Below are 21,053 nucleotides of genomic sequence, written 5' to 3' on the forward strand. Positions count from 1 at the left end.
GGCGGCGGAGCTTACCGGGGTGGGGAGGGGACCAGCCGCTCTCAGAGGGGCTCCCTGTCGGGGCTTCCTCGTCCCAGGACGCCAGCTCAGGCCCCAGTAGCCCCTCCTCAGGGTCCTCTCCTGGGACCACAGTGTCACCAGCAGCAGGAGCCCGGCGAGGCCCTGCCGTGGACTCCGGGGAGGCGCTCCCTGGGGCAGAGACAGCAGGCTGGCCCAGGGTCTCGGGTGAAGGCTCCCGTGGGAACAGCATGGGTGCCCCTTCGGGATCTGGCGTGCTGGGCTCTGTGGACAGCGGGATCGGCTCCGACGACTTCCAAACGGCCCCAAGTCCCGAGACGCCGAGCAGCCCCACGGCTCGGCAGGAGGGCGCTGAAAGGCAGAGGTGACGGCGTTACCCTTCCGCACCAGACCACCACCGTCTGCTTCCACGCCGTGCACAGCGCACACAAGCGCTCTGCTTGACGATCCCACGGGGGTTCAAACCCCTAGGCACAGGAGCCCGGTCTGCGCCCACAGCCGTGTTGGCCAACGGTGAGGGGGAACAAGCACAGGTGGGACCTGCTGCTCCCTGTCACTCCACCTGGACCGCCTGGCCCGGCCCTGCACAGAATCAGTGGGGTCTGCTGGACCCTACACAGCCCCCTGGTGTCACTCCTGTGTCCCCTACAATCCCCTGGGACACGCGCGTTTCTCCTTGTCGTCATGCCCCTCCCTGTCCAAAAGCACAGAACAGCAAAGAAAACTCACTGTGGGCAGACAAGTGGCCTGTCCATAAGCCAAGCTTTTACGTGGACCAGGCCCTCAGGGCCACATCAGCGGGCACCCTGTGCGTGGCTGGGTCTCACCATTGGCGCTGCCTGAGCTCCCACGATCCATGCACCTGGGCTCTGCTCCAGAGAAATCCAACTGACCTAGAACAACTGGGGAATTCATCCCCAGAAAGACGCCCGAGGGCACCGCGCCGTCCCCTCCTCTGACCACTGAGGCCAGCAGAATGCACGGCTCTGTGCAGGACGCCATGCACAGCCCCAATGCACACACTGACGAAGACCAGAGGGCGGGGGCACAGGCAGGAGGCCAGGAGCTGCCCAGCTCAGGCGCACGGCTCCTCTGCTGCCTGGAGCCGTCTGATCACAGAGGCCTGGCTCTGGCTCAGACCTGAGCATCCCCCCACCAGTGTTCCAGGTATGTCCACGCTCTTTGATTTTTTTTTTTTTTTTGACAGGCAGAGTGGACAGTGAGAGAGAGAGACAGAGAGAAAGGTCTTCCTTTGCCGTTGGTTCACCCTCCAATGGCCGCCGCAGCCAGCACACCGTGCTGATCCGAAGGCAGGAGCCAGGTTCTTCTCCTGGTCTCCACTTGGGCCATCCTCCACTGCACTCCCGGGCCACAGCAGAGAGCTGGCCTGGAAGAGGGGCAACCGGGACAGAGTCCGGCACCCCGATGGGGACTAGAACCCGGTGTGCCGGCGCCGCAGGTGGAGGATTAGCCTGTGAGCCGCGGCGCCGGCCGCTCTTTGATCTTTAACTCTACCCCTCCCCGCCTTTCACCAGGGAATCACTGACAGTGCCCAGCAGCTCCTGCTCCTCCCACTGCAGGCGAGGCCACCAGGGGCTGCGGGAAACAAGCTCGGCTCCTCCCAGGGTGCCCTCTGCGGTCTTCCCAGCAAGCGAGGCTGCCGCAGCAGACCCCAGCTGGGCACCTCGGACCCAACTGTGCGCCGACTCAACCCTGGGGAGGGGGCGTCACACCCCCAGGCAGAGGGCTCTTCAGACGCCACTCACCAGCCCCGGGGCTTCCCCTCTGCTCTCACTGGGGGACAGGATCGGGGTCCCCACAGTGTCAGGTCCAGCTGATCTGCAAAGCACTCACAAGACTCCGGAAGGACTCGTGCTTTCTCAGGTTACCACGAAGGTCAGCACAGAGACCTGGGTGACCACAGGGCACGGCGTGGGCAGGGCCAGCAGCCGGCGTGGGCACTGCCCTCAGGAACCCCCACCATGCAGCTACCAGAAGCCCCCTGAACCCCATCCTTCCGGGGTTTCACGTGGGCCTCGTTATGCAGGCAGGACCGGCTGCAGCTACTGACCACGCCACTGGCCACTGACGGTCACTCGGCTTCCGCCCTGCTGCCTGCCCAGAGGCTGGGCCGTGGCTCACGGTGCTGGGGGCCGACAGCCTTGCCTCCCCAGTAGCACACACGAGGACACATGTGCAGGGCTTTTAGGAGCTGCACGCAGGGGAACCCGGACACCAAGGACGTAGCCCTTGTCCCCCAGGGACACGGCTTCTGGACAGCGAGTCACCGCACGGTGCTTCTGAGGCTCAGTGCAGCTTAGACCAGCAAACCACCTCAAGGACGCTGGGCTCAGCCCCTGCTGCACCGGGGGTGGGAGCCGCCTTTGAGGGCCTCCTCTCTCCCTCTGCCACCTCCCTGTCCACGCAGGGCTTGGGAGGCACAGCCACCAGCAGGCAGACTGGACACACAGGGGCAGGCAGCTGCACGGCATGGACTCCGGGCTTCACCTGCCACTGTGCCGTCCTCTGTGGCGTTGACGAGGAAGAGTTCCCAGGAGAAGGAGAGCCCCGGCACGTCCCCGCAGCCTTCGCACGCGGCCCGCAGAGACAGCTCGGCGTTCCAGTTGACAGAGGCGTCCCTGAAGCTGGCCCAGGAGATGCGCACAAACCTGGAACACAAGCGTGCATTGCAGGAGAAGCCGTGCCAAGGCACTGTGGCCACGGGCACGTGTGTTGGGTGTGTTGGAACTGCCCACCTTGGGCTGTGTGACCCTCACGTGTGCACTGTGCTCAGTGCACGCTTGTTCCCCCAGGCTTCAGAGACCTCCTCCAGGTGCACGGCTCTGGGCCCAGTCGCCCGCCCCGGCCACGCTTTCCTGCGTGGACACCAGCCTCAAACCCACCCTCACCTGGGCCTCTCAGGGTCCATCCACTAGATGGTTCCTGCAGGGCCCGGATGCTGAGAAGGAAGCGGGCATCTGCCTTGGCCTCAGCTCCGCTCTGTGGCCCACAAGCCCACTGCACAATGGCTACCTCTACCCTCTCTGACCAGCCCTGCTGAGGCCCACGATAGGGGCTGTGGCTCTTAGCCCACCGCACAATGGCTACCTCTGCCCTCTCTGACCAGCCCTGCTGAGGCCCAGGGTAGGGCCGTGGCTCTCCAGGTGCCAGAGGCTACTGTGCAAGCCCAGCAAGCGAGTTCCCACTTGCAGGGCCCGGGAAGGCTCTCACAGGCTGGGGCCACGGTGGTTGGGACGCCCGCAGGCCACCTCCAAGCGCTCCACTTCCCATTCCAACTTCCTGCTGATGCACACTTGGGAGCAGCTGGGGATGGCTCAGGTACCTGAGTACCTGCCACTGGAATGAGTTCCGGGCACCGGCTTTGGCCTGGCCAAGCCCTGGTGTTATGGACATCTGAGTGCAAGAGCAGGTCAGAGACCCCTGTCTGTCTCTTTCTGTCTCCAACTCTCAAGTAAATAAGTAAAAGGAGGAGGACGGTAAGGACTCCCTGGAGCATGCGGCTTGCAGTGTTTCCCACGAGGCTATGGTATGCCCGCACCCAGTGGCTCATCCAACAATTTTAGTACGTGGTGAGTGAACATTTTAATTAAGTTCTGTGATTACTTTGGTGCTAGCAGAATTCTATAGTGCATTGTATTGTTGGAATTAAAATGTTCGGTTTGTTAAATTCCCTTTGAGAACCTCTGGAGACTGGGCGGCACCGAGCAGCTCCCCTGACACCGAGGCCCACCCTGGCAGGGCCCGCTCTTGCCTCCTGAGCTGACTCCCACTGCTTCCCTCCCGAAACCCTGACCCGTGCAGGGTCTTCCGCCCTCGGAGGTCGGCAGGTTTGCTTCCTTCTTCGTTCGGGAAGCCTGTGGAACTCACCCGGCCCACCTGACCCCTTGTGAGCCTGGAGCCTCCCAGCTCCGCAGAGCTGTGGGCAGTGGGCAGTGCCAGCACTGCCTCCCAGGGGGACAGCAGCTTCCAGCCCTCCTGGGGAAGCAGCTCCCTCCCTCTGCTCACTTCCCCAGTGACTGAAGCCCCTCGGAGCAGCCGCAGCTCTGCCCACCCTGACACCTGCTGGGTTTGTGCGGGGGACTGTGCAGGGCCCATGGGAGCTGTTCACACCTCGGTGCTGCAGAGGTTATGGACTTGGGTCACGGACGTCTGTTCTTGCCACGCCACCCTTCACAGACTCAGACGTCACACAAGGCTCACTCGGGGGTCCCCGCAGCCCAGCTGTGCCGGGAAGGCCTGGGCAGCAGCACCAAAACACCTGGCCAAGATGCCAGATGGTCGCACTTCCTTGTGGGCCTGGGGGCAGGTGTTACGACAGGAGGGATGCCTGAGACCCCACTTGGTTCACCAGCATGGTGCCAGCAGCGTAAGACAGCAGCCAGAGCTGAGCCCCAGAGCGGACTGCACCCCTGCCCCTTCCTGACCTGTGCAGATCCTATGCAACCAAACCCGCATCACATGGTGGAGTCTTCTCGTAGCTGCCGCCACTGTCCAGTGGACGGGAGGACGCATGCACAGAGCTGGGCTATGCAGGACACAGGGCAGGCGTACCTGAAGGTGGGGTCCTGGCGGGTGGACAGGAACACCTGGGCCTCCGAAGAGTTCCGGCCGCCGCTGGAGACCGTCAGTGTCATGAGGAACTGGTCGCAGCAGGTGCTCAGCCATCTTGCTGAGAAAGCAATGGTGGGGGACCCTGTGTCCATGAGGCTGGGAAGGGAGTCCTCGAAGCAGGGCTGCCCAGGGGAGCTGGCGGCACTGCATGTCCAGTAGTACCTGTTGGGGATGCCATTGCCGGGGCTGAGTGCCGCCTTTGGCCAGAGACAGAGGACGACCCTGTGTCCAGGGCCGTGGTGGGGAGGGGGTGACACTCTCCGTCTCTGCTGCGAGTGAGGAGGGGCGGAGCCAGGATCGCCGCATCTGCTCCCCTCTCTGCCCCTCTCCAGGAAAGCAGCGCGTGCCCTGTGGTGCTGGGATGAGGCCGGGGGACCAGCATGGCCCACAGGGCTGTGGCAGTCCAGCTCTCAGAAGAAACGCCCTGGGCAGGGCCCCAGAAATGAGCTTTTTCTGCAAGCGCTAGCCCCAGCTGAGCCGCTCCTGAGCTCTGAGAGGTGCCCGCCCTGCCTGCTTTGCAGGTGCCTCATCTAGAGCTGTGCACAGAGGCCTGGGCCCCAGAGGCAGGGCTGGGTGTCGGGGAGCTGACGAGGTCCAACAGGTGAGACAGCTGAGAGGCGCCCACGTCAAGAGGCGGCTGCAGTCTCGCCTCAGAGGCTGATGGGGGCAGCCCCGAGGCCGAGAGGCCTCCAGGCACTGGACGGGGAGCTGACTGGCTGGGCCCACAGCCTGGGGCAGCCTGCCTGGAGCACTTGTGCCGGAGGCTGTGAAGCCTGGATATGGACAGATCCACAACAGGGTCCTAGGGAGCCCTGGGGAGGGGAGTGGGTGGACAAGAGGACACGGCCTGACAGCGGCGAGAGCCTCACCCACCGGGACGTGCACCACTCGGTCCGCGGCAGCTCGCCCGCCAGGAACTCTAGTGGTAAGGCCACAGGCAAAACTCACACTCCAGAACCATACGCCAAGACCACTTCGCTTCTACCTCTTTCCAAAGCTCCTAAATAAAACAGCTCAACTTACCAGCCCGGCAGGATTCTAACACCGACTCTCCTGCCGTGCCCAAGTCCACGTTCGGAAGGCAGAGCTGGGCCCTGCACACTCCCATGGCCCTCACCTGAGTGTGGCCCCTGGATGGTCGGGGTCATAGGACTGGGAGCCCCTGAGGACGATGGGGGCCGGGGCGTTCCTGGGGACGAACAGGTGCGTGCCCTCCGCGATGACGCTGACGGGCGCCCGGGGCCGCACTTCCACACCCACGCAGTAGTCGCTGTGAACCACACTGCCCCGGATCTGCACCTGTGGGGCCAAGGCCAAGGGCAGCACACGGATGAGCCAGTGCCTACTGGAGCCACAGGCGCCACCCAACCACAAAGGAAACGGCCATTCCAAACATGTCCTCTGCCTCCAACCGATCCAGCCCCGTCTGTCACGAGAGACCACCTGTCGCACGCCCATCGGAGCTGTGGGTGGCACTGAGGAGAGCCTGGGCCTTCTCCTGCCCAGTCTCACAAGGTGGGCCACCCCGGCGGTGCTACAGCCCTCGGCAGGACACAGCAGGCCTCTGCTCCTTAGCCACGCCGCCCCGCCCTGCGCCAGCCTGGCACGCACCACCAGAGGACTCCCCGGCAGCCACCCTGCGACCTGCTTACGGCTCCTTCCCAGTTCCGTGTCCCGAGAGGAGTCTGTGCAGAGCTCGGAACCTCTAGCTTTTCCACGGCTGCCCCTGCCACAGCGCCCCTCACAGCATGGTGCCTGGTGCTGTCCCTCGGCCAACTGCCAGGGCCGGCTTCAGGAGGGGCTGGCACAGGCATTGCAAGGCAGCCTGAGGGTTCTGGCCAGTGCCCACAGCACCAACATGCTGCCCAGGCTTCCCCGATCTGCACCCAGGACCAGCACTGACGTGGTGTCCACACTGCCCCGAGCCATGCCCAGGGCCGGCACTGACATATCCACACTGCCCTGAGCCATGCCCAGGGCCAGCACTGATGTGGTGCCCACACTTCCCTGACCCACGCCCAGGGCTGGCACTGGCATGGTGTCCACACTGTCCCGAGCCACCCCAGGGCCGGCATTGATGTGGTGTCCACACTGCCCTGAGCTGCACCCGGGGCCAGGGCATGCAGCAGCCTGCACTGAGCTGAGCTGCGGCGCCCAGGCTGGCCACCCCAGAGTGCAGGGAGGCCAGCCCCTCCCGCGCAGACTCTGGGGCACACCCTGCTCTCAGGCTGCAGGTCCTCAGCCTGGAGGTCCCACCTTGCAGCCATCTGAGCCCACACCCTCTAAGGGTCTGCTGACCTGGCTCCTGCCACCAGCCTCCGCAAGCTGCTGCCTCCCCCACCCCTTCCTCTGCCTGTGAGCTGACTCTTTCGGGACCCTCTTTTGTGAAGCTCACTTTTGTAGAAGTGCCCCACTCTGGGGCCAGCGTTGTGGCATAGAAGGTAAAACTGCTGCCTGCATTCCCAGCATCCCCGTGGGCACTGATTCCTGTCCTGGCTGCTCCACTTCTGATCCAGCTCCCTGCTAATGAGCCCAGGTAAAGCGGCGGAAGACGGCCCAGGTGTTTGGGCCTCTGACACCACGTGGGCGACCTGAAGAAGCTCCTGGCTCCTGCCTTTGGTCTGGCCCAGCACTGGCCATTGCGGCCACTTGGGGAGTGAATCGGTGGATGGAGCATCTCTCTCTCTCTCCATTTTTCACCATAATTCTGACCTTCAAAATAAATAAATAAATCTTAAAAAAAGGTCCCCCCCCCCACAGCCCCCTATTCTCACCATGATCCAACCCAAACACGCTGAGCATCGGCTGAAGGTCAAAGGACCACGCGGCCATAGCAGGTGCCCCACGCGAGCCCCGCCCCTGAGGGGTGCACGGCCTCCTTCCTCCCACACAGCAGGGGCAGAGGCACATCCACGTCCCAGAACCAGCGTTCAACACACTGGCGGGACTTCGCCACTGATCACTCTGCCAGCACTGGGACATATCCATTCTCTGGGGAAAATCAACCATTTCCCGTAAAACACCCCACACTTCTTGGCTGGGACAGGCCTAGAGGACACAGCCGTGGCCGAGGCCTTGCCCGGGGCTGGAGGCCAGCAGGGTTCCTCAGGGCTGAGGTCCAGACCTTGGCCGTGGCCGTGTAGTTCCCGCTGGCCAGGGTGTAGCCCGGCAACACCACTGTTTGCCTGCGGGTGTTGACGGCAGCAGGGAGCGGCACGTGTGAGCCCTTGGCATCCAGGAAGCTCCAGGTGTAGGCAAGGCCTTGGGAGATGTCGCAGAGGACAGCAGCTTCAAAGGTGACCCCCAGTCTCAGGGGCTGGGACCTCCAAATCTAAGCACGAGAGAGAGAAGACGCCTCATTAGAGCCTGGCACCTCCCGCACAGGCAGCCGCCGGTGCACTCGCCCCCAGGTCTCTGCGCTGATCCCGGCTGGGACCCCCAGGGATGGCGCTGATGTAGTGTCAGGTCAGAGACAACACCTGTTTCACAGAAAAACTAAAAAGCACAGAAAATAACCAGGAAAAAAGAGTGAGTAAGCATTAATAAAATACGCACTCCGTGGGAAGAGCCAGCTTTTGAAGAAATGTTGGAATTCATGATTATTCGATTATTTCGATTATTATTATTATTATTTCGATTATTATTATTTTGATTATTTTTTGTTTCTACTCTGAACATGATACGATTCCAGGATTTGTCACACACTGCCCAGGCTCACAGGGGCTACCTCAAATTTCAGTACCGACGACAGGCAGACCTCGAGCCCGGCAGTGGTAACAGAAACACAGTGGTATTAGAGACAGAGTGTGCGGTGGGGGCGGCACCCAGGAGGGCTCGGCCAGCTCCTGGGGAGGCGGCGGTGACCTCGGCTCTGTGACGGTTAGGGACTGCTCTTGGGGAGCACTCCGGGACGCCACGTCGCTCAGCGTGACGGAAGATGGGAACACACCCAGCAGTGTGGATGCTGTTCGTGCTGGGGATTTGTGCGGGACCCAGCATCGTGCAGCCAGAAAACACGGTCTTACGTGCCAGGAGAAAATGCTCACACTAACCAGCTCATCACTGACCTTGAGATACACACATGCCCGCGCACGCGCGCGCACACACACACACACACACATGAGGATCAGACAAACGCGGAAAATAAATCCACCAGATGACTGACAGTGGCTCCCTTCTGATCATTCCACTTATTTCTTCTGGATACTTTTAGAAAATGTAAAAAAGAGTATCAAGGAAAAAAAAGGATCAGAATTGTTGGTATTGCTCTCTTCACTTTGCAGCTGAGAAAATACAAACGAAACCAAAAACGTCTCGCAGATAAAAGAACCCGGCCCTCACCACAGAGCCAAGACTGAGCAGGGCCCCCACTGGCACCCGTGCCCTGCCAGCTGTGGCCTCTTCCACTCCTGACCCTGGCTCCCTGGCCTGGCCACGGCCCCACAGAGCAGCCCTGGTGTCGGCATGGCTGGCCCAGAGGGCGGGCAGGGGTCTTGCCCGTGAGAGGCACCCTGTCACACCCCTCTGGGGTGTCCGGCTCGTGGCTCTGAGGGCCCAGCAGCGGGGCCTCTGGGGCTTGGACGCCACGTAGGGCAATGCGCAGTCAGTCCTGGACGTGAGCTCCCCATGCCACATGGGCACCTGCACGCTGGACAGGGAAACCCGCCCTACTCGAGGCCTCCAGGGAAAGAAAGAGAGCAGCAGCTCCACTTTCCCGACTCGAAGGAAGCACTCAACAGATCCCATCTCTCTTTTTTTGACAGGCAGAGTGGACAGTGAGAGAGAGAGACAGAGAGAAAGGTCTTCCTTTGCCGTTGGTTCACCCTCCAATGGCCACTGCGGCTGGTGCACCGCGCTGATCCGAAGGCAGGAGCCAGGTGCTTCTCCTGGTCTCCCATGGGGTGCAGGGCCCAAGCACTTGGGCCATCCTCCACTGCACTCCCGGGCCACAGTAGAGAGCTGGCCTGGAAGAGGGGCAACCGGGACAGAATCTGGCGCCCCGACGGGGACTAGAACCCGGTGTGCCGGCACCGCAAGGTGGAGGATTAGCCTAGTGAGCCACGGCGCCAGCCCCCATCTCTTCTGAGCTTCCTTTCCCCTGGAAACCACCACGGTTCTCTGAAGATCAACAATCCAACAGCCCTCAGAGTGGGCCGAGCTGGACGCACACAGCCCTCGCTTTCCACCTCCCGGCCTGCTCTGGGCGAGGCGGCAGGAGGCCCCGAGCGCCCCCCACCCCGCCCCGCCCCCCTACCTGCACCTTCCCGGGCCCCATGTTCTTCACGGGGGGCGGCTGGCAGGGCTCCCGCACGATGAAGAGCCGCTTCTGCAGCGTGGCGGTGCTGACGGCGTTGAAGGCGAGAACCTGCACCGTGAACTCCCCCTCCCTGGAGGGCGGAGAGCAGCCAGGTGAGGACGGGCGCTGCTGACCATGGCCTCACCCACCCTTCGTAACCGGCCTGCACCTGCAGAAGGGTGGGTTCCACGGCAAGGCAGCCTGACCAGCGAGGGCAGAAGAGGCCAAGGGCACAAGCTGACCCCAGACATATTCATGGTCCGCCTGCCACGCCCAGCCAGGTGTGAAGCCCCAGACCCATGTCCATGCACAGGGTGAGGGCAACGCTGCTCCAGGCATGCACAGCCCAGCCCCTGCTGACCCCAGGCCCATCCACGACCTGTGGCTGTGACCAGCACCCTGCCTGTACCTGGGGCACCCATTTCCTGCTCTGGTCCCTACTGGGTGGACAGAACTGGACCATGGGCCAGTGTCCAGCCTGGGGAGTGGAGGGTCCCAGGCCTGGCGTGTTGGACTGGGAGGCGTGAGCCAGGCAGCTGCTGACCCACGGGTCGTACTTTACAGAGGAGAGGCAGATGCAGAATGGGCCAGCACTCAAGCCTTCACACTCCCGCACCAGAAACCGTCTTGTCAGAACTGCAGTGTGCAAGGAGTGGCAGCAGGGAGGCCACAGGGGAGGAGGAGGAGCTGGCCCCCGGGGAGGAGGAAGGCTCCGTGGTCATCTCAGCTGTTCAGGGAGCACCAGGCAAGTGCTGGAGACGGCACCGAGCACGCCCGCTCCCTTCTACACGGCAAGAGGGCCCCTCAGAGCCACGGAGGACGTGGACACCCAGGCCCTGGCGCTCAGCCCCCAGGCACTACTGCTCAATCCCCCCCACCCCGGGAGGCTCTATCTCCAGTCCAGAAGCCCTGCATCTGTAGCCGGCGGTGGGCATGAGGAGTCCCTGGCTAGGTGTGGGGCCTCTGTGCGTGAGGACGCCTGAACGGTGCCACAGGCCTCGTTTTCAGGGCACCTCTGCACGCGCTGGGTCTCTCTGCAGCTCACGCCACCCGAGGCTGACTGGCCCTGTCCTCTGCACCTGCACGGCCGTGGGCACTGGACGCACTCGGGCCCTGGACTCACCCTGGCCGGATGCTCACCCGTCCTGGAGCGCTGCAGTCCTGTGGTTTGTGCCTGGGGCCTCCCACGGGCCTCGTGCCCTCGTCCAGAAATGCCACATTTATTTTGGACACAGGCAGTCACACCCCTTTTTTGTAAAGTCATGCACTGTGTCTAGCCTCCGGCAACCACAGACCACGTCCACACAACGTGGCCATGAGATCACAACGGGGCTGAAAACCCCTGTGGCCCAGGGACATCACAGCACATCGTCGCTCCCGAGGCTGTGGGAGCCCGAGGGCTGAAGCGTGGGACACCAGCACTAGCCACCCCTGCAGCCGTCAGCACCCCGCACGGTCCACCTGCTGTAGACGTGGCTGCTGCGGTGGCTCCCCAGGCTGACCGTGCCATCACCAAAGTCCCAGTGGTAGGCCACGTCCGTGCCAAAGCTGATTCTGCACTCAAAGGCCACGCTGGTGTTGACCAGAGCCGAGGCGGCGGACAGCAGCCTGTTGGCCACAATTCTCTGCTGCACCCTGACGAGGTGGGGCTTGGAGACCACGCTGCTGACCATGCTGGAGGCTTTGACCGTCACCTGGTACCTGCCGGGGCGGTCAGGAGAGGCAGATGGCAAGCTCAGAGCAGAAAGGCCGACTGGCACCCAGGGACCCCACCCCACACAGGACTAGGTGGGTGCCACAGTGACCACCCCTTGGGATCCAGTTCACCTCTCAGGGCCATGGGCTGTGTGGGGCCCTGGGAACCGGGGACTGTCCGCAGAGCCTGCACCTGACATGCGTCCACACCGGAGGGAAGCGAGTCCCTCTTCCTTCAGTCCAATCCTTACAGTTACGCCTGCTCACTGAGCACCCAGCGCTATCGCAACATGACCCCCACGGCCTGGATGACTGCCCTGGCCGGCGTGCCGCAGACACCACCACGCCTGGGGCTACGCACCCTCGGGGTACACGGAGCCGTCTCCTAACGCTTCTGGAAGTTGTCTGCACCGGCGGGTCGTTGCCAAAATACCACACGAACTCCAGGGGGATGGTTTCCGTGGTAACAGCCTCAAAGGCGATGTCCGCGTCTGCGGCAAACACAGTTCCGTTCGTGTAGACGGACAAGGCTGTGAGAGAGAGACAGAGTGTGGACGCGTCAGCGTGGCAGGACTGGGACTGCCCAGAGACTCAGCTCTCGGCTCGGCTTCTCCACTCGGTGGTCCAGGGCTTGTGGCGAGGGGCGTGAGCCTGGGGGTGTTAGCGCTCGGCAGGACTGCGGAGCCACGCCGCTGACCTCACGGCTCAGGACCCAGGTGGCCGGCTGCATGGCTCCTCTGGGGACAGTGCTGGAGCGAGCAGGAGTGTGCGGGAGCCGGAGGCAGCTGACCTCTGACCTCACGCGCCTGGGGCAGGAGCCTGGAGCCTGCACTTTCCAGAAGCCCCCCGCCCAGAAGCAAAGGACCAGCTCAGGGCCGGGGGGCCGGGGCGGAGCTGTGCGGTCTGCATGGGGAGAGTCTGTCAGTCCTGGAGCTGGAGCAGAACCTACGCTGCATCCTGTAGCAAACAGCCACGCTGCGCCACGCCGGGCCGAGCCCCGCCTGCGTTCGGGAAGCGAAGGACACGGTATACGAGGACACGGACGGGAAACGGTGCATCACAACCACGCCTGGAACAAGGGGAAAAGACAAAGTTGCCTTCCGACGAGTTCACTCTCGTGCGGCGCGTGGTCAGCATTTCCCACTTCTCCTCCTTCCCTCTTGGGACTGCAGTCAATTCGAAATCTGAGGCCTGAGTCTGGAATGGGACAGAGCTGGGAAACGTGGAGCCAGAATCCCTCCCAGGAGAATGCTCCCTCCAGAGAGCTCCCCACAGAGCAGCAACGCACCAGCTCCTTGGGATCCGTGATGCGAGGCTGGATGGCCTGTTCTCCCTCCAGCACACACGCCGAGGGGTCCCAGTGTCGGCTGTTCTCAGTGGGGCCAACAATGAGCCTCAGCAGCTCAGCCCTCTCAAATGGGGCCCGAGTTGTACAGACAGACATACACGCATGTGACAGACAGCACATACCCCACCTTCCCCATGTGCCCCATGTGCCAGGTAGATACCACACACACACGCATGTAACATACCCCACCTTCCCCACGTGTCCAATAGATACCACACACACACACGCATACAACAGACAGCACATACCCCACCTTCCCCATGTGCCCAATAGATACCACACACACACATATACACACACATGCATGTAACAGACACCACATACCCCACCTTCCCCACGTGTCCAATAGATACCACACACACACATGCAAGTGACAGACAGCACATACCCCATGTGTCCAATAGATACCACACACACACACACACGCATACAACAGACAGCACATACCCCATGTTTCCCATGTGTCCGGTACATACCACACACATGTACACACACATACACGGCAGACACCCCCCACACATGCATTGCATCATGTGTGGCATGCACATGCTGTGTGTGTGCTCACATGTGTGTATATGTGTGCGTGTTTGCATGCAGGTGTATGTGCATGTGTGTACCAGGAGGCAGACACCACATACCCCACATTCCCCATGTGCTCAGTAGATACAACACACACACACACACACATGTATTAAATCATGTATGGCATGTACATGTTGCATGTGTGCTCACATGTGTGTATACATGTGTGTGCAGGTGTATGTGCAGGTGTGTACCGGGAGGCACCCATGCCCCGTGCTGCCTGGGGGGATTGGGAGCAAGCCGTGTGCCACGAGGGGTGCTAAGGAAGGCGGTGGGGACTTCCTGCCCTTGCTGGCCCCCGGAATGGCGCTTCTCTTTCTTCCAACAGAGAAAAAGCACAGTGGACACTGTGTCCTTTACCAAAGCACTGGGAGGCCCACAAAACGAAGCCCCTGTGCGTGAGAGTGACACAATGTCACCAGTGAGACCGCAGTCAACCTGACCACACCCGGCCATCAAGAAGCCCAGCCCAGCCCAGGGGCGGCGCTGCGGCCCAGTGGGTACAGCCGCCACCTGCGACTCTGGCACCCTAGACGGGCACGGGTTCGAGTCCCGGCTGCTCCACTTCTGACCCAGCTCCCTGCTAATGCGCCTGGGAAGGCAGTGGCATTTGGGGAGTGAACAAGCGGATGAAGATCTCTCTCTCTGTCTCCCCCTCTCTGTGACTCTACCTTTCAAATATATAAACTACTTCTTTTATTTCAAAAGAAAGAAAGAAAAGCAGCACAGTTCACAGATGGACACTGCATGGCAGCCTGGGGGCGGGGCTGGGCTGGAGTAAAGCCCAGGAGTCCCCACTCTCCTCCTGCAGGGCTGTCTCTCTCAGAGGAGGCAACTGCAGTGCGGAAAAGTCCCCGTGGACCAGCTGGTGGCTCAGGGGTCACAGGGGTCAGGAGGTCCTCCAGGTTCTGGTCACTCTTGATGGGGAGCACCTCGCTAGGCTGACCGAACGGAACAGGTTACACGGCCTCCTACGAGAGCCACACACAGTCCCGCCCCCTGGGGTGCACGCTGGCTCCTGCTCTGTCGGCACGGGGTGGGGTTCCTCCCTCCGCAGGACGCATTTGGGGCTCCCCCACCCCCTGCTGTGCTGTGGACGTCCCCTGTGGAGAACTGACAGAGGGAGCAGAGGCCGAGCTCTCAGGTGTGACCACCGTGAGGGACGCAGGAGGACCCTCACTGCCCCGGCCTGACCCTGCTCGCCCTCAGCGCTGCCCTCGGCCCAGCTCTGGGTGGCGCTCCCGAGTGCCTTGCCCCCTGCCTCCTCACAGGGGCCACGCCCACTTCACAGGGGCCACACCCACATCACAGGGGCCACACCTTCCTCACAGGGGCCCTCACCCACGTCACAGGGACCCTTACCCACGTCACAAGGGCCCTCACCCACGTCACAGGGGCCCATACCCACTTCACAGGGGCCCACGCCCACTTCACAGGGCCCACGCCCACATCACAGGGGCCACACCCACATCACAGGGCCCACGCCCACATCACAGGGGCCCACGCCCACATCACAGGGGCCCACGCCCACATCACAGGGCCCACGCCCACATCACAGGGCCCACGGCCACTTCACAGGGACCCACGCCCACATCACAGGGGCCCACGCCCACGTCACAGGGGTCACGCCCACGTCACAGGGGCCCACGCCCACGTCACAGGGACCCTCACCCACGTCACAGGGGCCCATGCCCACATCACAGGGGCCCACGCCCTCCTCACAGGGGCCACGCCCTCCTCACAGGGCCCACGCCCACTTCACAGGGGCCCACCCACATCACAGGGGCCCACCCACATCACAGGGGCCCACGCCCACATCACAGGGGCCCTCACCCATGTCACAGGGGCCCACGCCCACATCACAGGGGCCCTCACCCATGTCACAGGGGCCCACGCCCACTTCACAGGGACTACGCCCTCCTCGCAGGGGCCCACACCCACATCACAGGGGCCCTCACCCATGTCACAGGGGCCACACCCACTTCACAGGGGCCCACCCACATCACAGGGGCCCACGCCCTCCTCACAGGGGCCCACGCCCACTTCACAGGACCCATGCCCACTTCACAGGGGCCCACGCCCACATCACAGGGCCCACGGCCACTTCACAGGGGCCCACACCCACTTCACAGGGGCCCTCACCCATGTCACAGGGGCCACACCCACTTCACAGGGGCCCACCCACTTCACAGGGGCCCACGCCCTCCTCACAGGGGCCCACACCCACATCACAGGGGCCCACGCCCACATCACAGGGGCCACGCCCACATCACAGGGGCCCACCCACATCACAGGGGCCCACGCCCACTTTACAGGGGCCCACCCACATCACAGGGGCTACGCCCTCCTCACAGGGGCCATGCCCACATCACAGGGACCACGCCCTCCTCACAGGGGCCACACCCACATCACACATGACCCCCAGCTCCTGGGACCTCCAGCCCCTGGCCAAGCCCTTCTCCAGGAGCTTCACGTCCCGTCTCTCCTCCGTCCTGCACCTCAGTGCCTCCCCTGGGGTCCTGCTTGCACCCCCCACCCCGGTTCCAGTCCTGGCTCTGCTCTCAATTCCAGCTTCCCGCTAAGGCACACCCTGGGAAGCAGGAGGTGATGGTTCAAGGGTCCCCGCCACCCCTGTGAAGACCAGGATTGGGCTCCTGGCTCCTGGCCTCGGCCTGGCCCAGCCCTAGTTGCTGCCAGCATTTGGGGTATGGACCAGCAGGAGGGAGGTTCCTCTATCTCTCCCCTTGCCTTTAAGAATAAAATGAAAGTAAGTTCGTCAGTGGCTTTATAGGTTACATAGGACCCTGTACCACGTCATCTTCACGTCCCCAGAGCGGGGATTCTTCCAGAACTGCTTCCTGAACGAGGGGAACAGACGGGGGTGACACGTGGAACCTGGGACTGCTGCGACTTGAGCCGAGTTCAGAGGTGACGGTGGCCGGCTCAGCCTCCAGACGTGGTCCTTACCCTTCCCGTTCGCGTGGGAGCCAGCAAAGGCCAGAGCCTCCCCTGCGTGGACGCTGCTGGAATTCATGAACACAGACACGGCCTCGCGGCCAACTTCCACAAAGTAAGGCCCGAGCTCCACGGGGCCTCCACGGACGCCATCGTCAATAAGAGCCCTGAGCGAATGGACAGCCTCTGAAAGAGAAGCGAGAAGGCACGAGAGGAGAACTGTTAGAGGCACGGGGGGCAGCCGGCACGGGGGACAGCTGGCACGGGGGACAGCTGGCATGGGGAGTGAACCGCTAGAGGCACGGGGTCGGGGGTGAACCGTTAGAGGCACGGGGGACAGCCGGCACGGGGGACAGCATGGTGGCACTGGGCTGGCCAGGAACGGGCACCGTAAGGACTGCTTTTCCTTTCACAGCAGCTGGGCTGCCTCGCAGGAGTGCGACCCACACTCCATGCAGAGCCCACGCTCACAGGTGTGCGACGACCCACACTCCACGCAGAGCCCACACTCACAGGTGTGCGACGACCCACACTCCACGCAGAGCCCATGCTCGCAGGGGTGTGACCCACACTCAGAGCCCACGCTCGCAGGGGTGCGACCCGCACTCCACTCAAAGCCTATGCTCACAGGGGTGTGACCCACACTCAGAGCCCACACTCACAGGTGTGCGACGACCCGTACTCCACTCAGAGCCCACGCTCACAGGTGTGCGACAACCCACACTCCACTCAGAGCCCACGCTCACAGGTGTGTGACAACCCACACTCCACTCAGAGCCCATGCTCGCAGGGGTGTGACCCACACTCAGAGTCACGCTCGCAGGGGTGTGACCCACACTCAGAGCCCATGCTCACAGGGGTGTGACCCACACTCAGAGTCACGCTCGCAGGGGTGTGACCCACACTCAGAGCCCATGCTCGCAGGGGTGTGACCCACACTCAGAGCCCATGCTCACAGGGGGGTGACCCACACTCAGAGTCACGCTCGCAGGGGTGTGACCCGCACTCCACTCAAAGCCTATGCTCACAGGGGCGTGACCCACACTCAGAGTCACACTCGCAGGGGTGCGACCTGCACTCCACTCAAAGCCTATGCTCACAGGGGTGTGACCCACACCCCACTCAGAGCCCTCGCTCGCCAAGATCCGGGTGTGGCTTCAATTCTCATTGATGGTTCTTGGCCCTGAGTGACGCAGCCACTTCTGCACAGTTGGGGATCCTGACAGGACAAGGCAGAGCATTGGTCACCTACAGCTGGGCAAGGTCAGGATGTGAATTAGCAGCCCTGTGGGACTACAGGCAGAGTTACAGCGGGTTACGAAAGTGGCCCATGCCTTGCCCTGTTCTCACACCCTCCTGCCACGGCCACAACGTGACACTGGCTCCTGTCACTGAGTGGCGGATGTATTTCTACACCTTCCTGAATCAGTGCTGGTCTGTGCCAATGGATTTGCAAGGTGTGTGCGCCTTGGGGTTTGCCCTCTCCTGCTAGCCTGGGGACGGCAGTCACCGCGAAGCCCGGTCTCCCATGCTGGGGGCAGAGAGACGTGACTGCGCGGTCCCGGAAGGGGCGTCTTAGCCACTCAGGACCAGCCTGGACCCGAGGGTCTCCCAGCGGAACTGTGAGCTAAATGCACGGTGGGTGTGGGCCCGAGCTGAGGGTGCCTTCTTCACACATCAGCAGAGGACGGATACGACCCCACTGGGCTGCGGAGGGAGTCCTGGCAGGGGCCCTGGGATGCAGCCATATTCCCGGCAGGGCCCACCAGGGGAAAAGCTGCCCCCATTCTCTGATGACCACACCCACCCTCACGCACAATATCTCAAGCTGCCCGAGTGACCATTCTGCTCCCAGCTTTAAAATGCAGCCTGGCCCCTGGCCGAGCCATTCCCCTCGGCTGGGCAGGTCCAGTCACCATGCCTGCTCTGCCGGGCACACCCCTGAGCCAGCACGGTCTCTACCGCAGACCTGCCCCTGGGCTCCCAGGCCCTCGGCCAGCTTGCGCTCACGTGAATGACCGGGCAGATGAGCGGCTGTGTCCGGCTGTGCCCCAGCCCGGGCCTGGACTTCCCTTTCCGACTTCTACACTTTCTGCCTGCCTTCCTCGTCCCAGACCTCACGCCCAGGGGCGCCAGATGAACGGCGACGCCAACGAGAAGTGCAGAGTGTGAGCACGCTCTCTCGGCAGACACGGGCGCGTCCTGAAGATGTGGCCTGCACCCCGTGGGCAGGGAGAGCGGCATTTCCCCTCGCTTACATCACGAAAGACGTGAGACCACAGGCCGCTGTCGCCCAGCGGAGTGCGGCGAGAATCTTTACCGCCCATCTTCCTAGGATGCGGGTGTGCGACGGGCCAGGGGCCAGGCGGGTACCACGAGAACATTAAAGAACAAGCTTTACAAAGCGAAGAAATCCCGTGTGCTAAGCAGGCACATGTCCGGATTCCCCACTCGGCCGTCCCCATCATCTCGCGGGGTCTGTGACTGGCTGCGTGGCCTGGGCCAGCCCCGCGAGGTCTTTGGTGAAGATGCAGCACCGTGAACTTCAGTGTAAGAGAAAGAGTGAGCGACATTACACGCATGTGCTCAAGGGCACCTCGCGTGACCTCCAAGAGTGGCTGCTTCCCGAAGTTCCTTGTGCATAGGGAGAGGCTTCCTGACATTGGCTAAACGCTGGGTGACCCAGGGATAGTTCCCCTCCCTGACTCTGGGCTGACGAGGAGACTGGCTACAGCAGGAGACGCAGGCAGACACAGCCACCTGCACCAGCACCACCGGCCCAGGGGCACGCAGTGGGCTCGCCTGTGCCCGGCGTCCCAAGCACTGCCTCTCAGGTCCCTGAGCAACTCCCTTGCGGCTCCGGAGGACATCGGCCCTACCTTTCCCCTCCTGGTGGCAGGCGGTCACTGTGGCAGCCTTGGTCACATTGTAGAGGCTCGTTTCAATGCCAGCACTGTCCCCGAACGCCATCAGCAGGCAAAGGGCTGCTCCAGACGCCGTGTGGACGCGGAGTCCCAGAACTGGAGGGGCCTGGGCGTCTGTTTCCAGGAAGTGGTGGAGGCCAGGGTCCAGGGCTCCATCCGTGCCTCGCATGGGGACAGTCCCAGGAGGACACTGGGTGAGAACACAGAGCATCCGGGGTCCAGACCAGGACACAGAGAGGCTAGGGCTGTGGGAAGCAGCCGGCGGAAGGCAGAGAGAGCTGTGGGAGAGAGGCGGGCATCACCCACTGCGTCGCCAGGAAGGTGGGGGCAGCAGCCTGACCTGGGGCCAGCCAGGGTGAAGCTGAGGTGAGGCTTCTCAAAGTGGGGTGCCCCGGGCAGCAGCCGTTCAGCACTGAGCACTTGTGCCCACCCCCAGAGTCAGAAACCCTGGGGAGGGGACAGCAGGCCCCCCGGGCACCCCAACTGCAGCCACAGTGAGGAGCAGACACTCCGTCTCATCACCGAGTGTATGCACAGACTGTGTCTCCCACACTCACCTCCCGCGCTTTTGTAAGAACACCCTGGGGCGGGGGCATCACTCCCATGTCTCTACCTTAGTTCCTCGTGGCACCAGCATACTGGGAGCTGGGGACAGTCAGGTCCCCTCGACCCTCAGCCGCCGGGACTGCTCCCTGGTGAGGCAGGGAGGCCGACAGTGCACAAGGGGGTGAAACCCTGCACGCCAAGACCCCTGCACGGGCAGGGAGATGGTTGACAGACCCCAAAGAGCAACTGCCCTCCCCCTGCAGCGGCCCCCAGGTCACAGTCAGAACAATCTGAAAATGAAGGCAGCCAAGCGCCGGGGCCGTGTGGCACTGAGGGGACAGTGACGCCATCCATGGCGTGGGGACCTGTGTGCTGGCTCGGCGGCAGCTCCGCTGACAGCAGCGATGAGGAGGCTCGAGAACCGGCCCCTGGCTCACCCTCCGCTCACCTGGGAGACGTGGGCAAAGGGAAAGGCGGCCCCGGCGGTGCGCTCGCGGATCCAGCCGCCTCGGTCCCAGGGCGCGGCAGCCCCTCCAGCCCTTCGGCCGCGTCCCCTGCAGAGCACTGCCCTCCGAGGATACGGCAGGACGTGGCCACTGTCCAGTTGCAGGGTGCCACTCCCCGGGAGGTTCCCTGGAAGGAGAGAGCAGGAGCAGCTGAGGGGCCTCAGCCCGGCCTGGCCCGGCCCCGGCGCTCGCTGTTCTCTGTGGCTAAGGGCCCCCGGGGGCCGGCTGGGTCTGTTCATTGGTGACAACGGATCAGCCTTGTGCGATGGCACCACGCTGGGATGGGGGGGTTCAGGCTTGCCCTCTGGAGGCACGTGTATCAGGAATTTGGGACTGCGTATGCTCAGACGTCCAGGTTGCCCTCTTGGCTAAGCTAACGGGATGTCAGTGGTTTACGCGGCTTCCGCAACGCCAAGTTGCCAGCTGAGAACACTCTGGCAGGCAGCAGGAGCAGGAAAGCTGTTTTGCTGTGCATCCAGGACGAATCTCAGTTACACCCCCCAGACTGCCGAGCACCGTCCCAGGGACTCAGCAATGCACAGTCTCTGGCC

General features: G+C 62.8%; 1 protein-coding gene across 1 annotated transcript in view; it reads right to left on the reverse strand.

Moving 5' to 3' along the window:
- The window catches only part of PKD1L1 (polycystin 1 like 1, transient receptor potential channel interacting), a 99,078-nt gene extending 79,023 nt beyond the window's left edge, over positions 1-20,055 (reverse strand). The window contains exons 1-12 of the mRNA XM_089315630.1: positions 20,008-20,055; positions 19,406-19,640; positions 16,539-16,745; positions 12,591-12,710; positions 12,003-12,171; positions 11,408-11,647; positions 9,905-10,037; positions 7,775-7,981; positions 5,768-5,949; positions 4,591-4,812; positions 2,527-2,687; positions 16-369 (exon numbers count right to left, since the gene is read on the reverse strand). Coding sequence (XP_089171756.1) covers positions 16-369; positions 2,527-2,687; positions 4,591-4,812; positions 5,768-5,949; positions 7,775-7,981; positions 9,905-10,037; positions 11,408-11,647; positions 12,003-12,171; positions 12,591-12,710; positions 16,539-16,745; positions 19,406-19,640; positions 20,008-20,055 — 2,278 coding nt within the window. The remainder of the gene's footprint in view (positions 1-15; positions 370-2,526; positions 2,688-4,590; positions 4,813-5,767; positions 5,950-7,774; positions 7,982-9,904; positions 10,038-11,407; positions 11,648-12,002; positions 12,172-12,590; positions 12,711-16,538; positions 16,746-19,405; positions 19,641-20,007) is intronic.
- Between the last annotated feature and the right edge of the window lie 998 nt (positions 20,056-21,053).

Source organism: Oryctolagus cuniculus, chromosome 16 (assembly GCF_051225735.1).
Source record: "Oryctolagus cuniculus isolate XC-2025 breed Fujian yellow rabbit chromosome 16, ASM5122573v1, whole genome shotgun sequence".
Lineage (NCBI taxonomy): Eukaryota > Metazoa > Chordata > Mammalia > Lagomorpha > Leporidae > Oryctolagus > Oryctolagus cuniculus.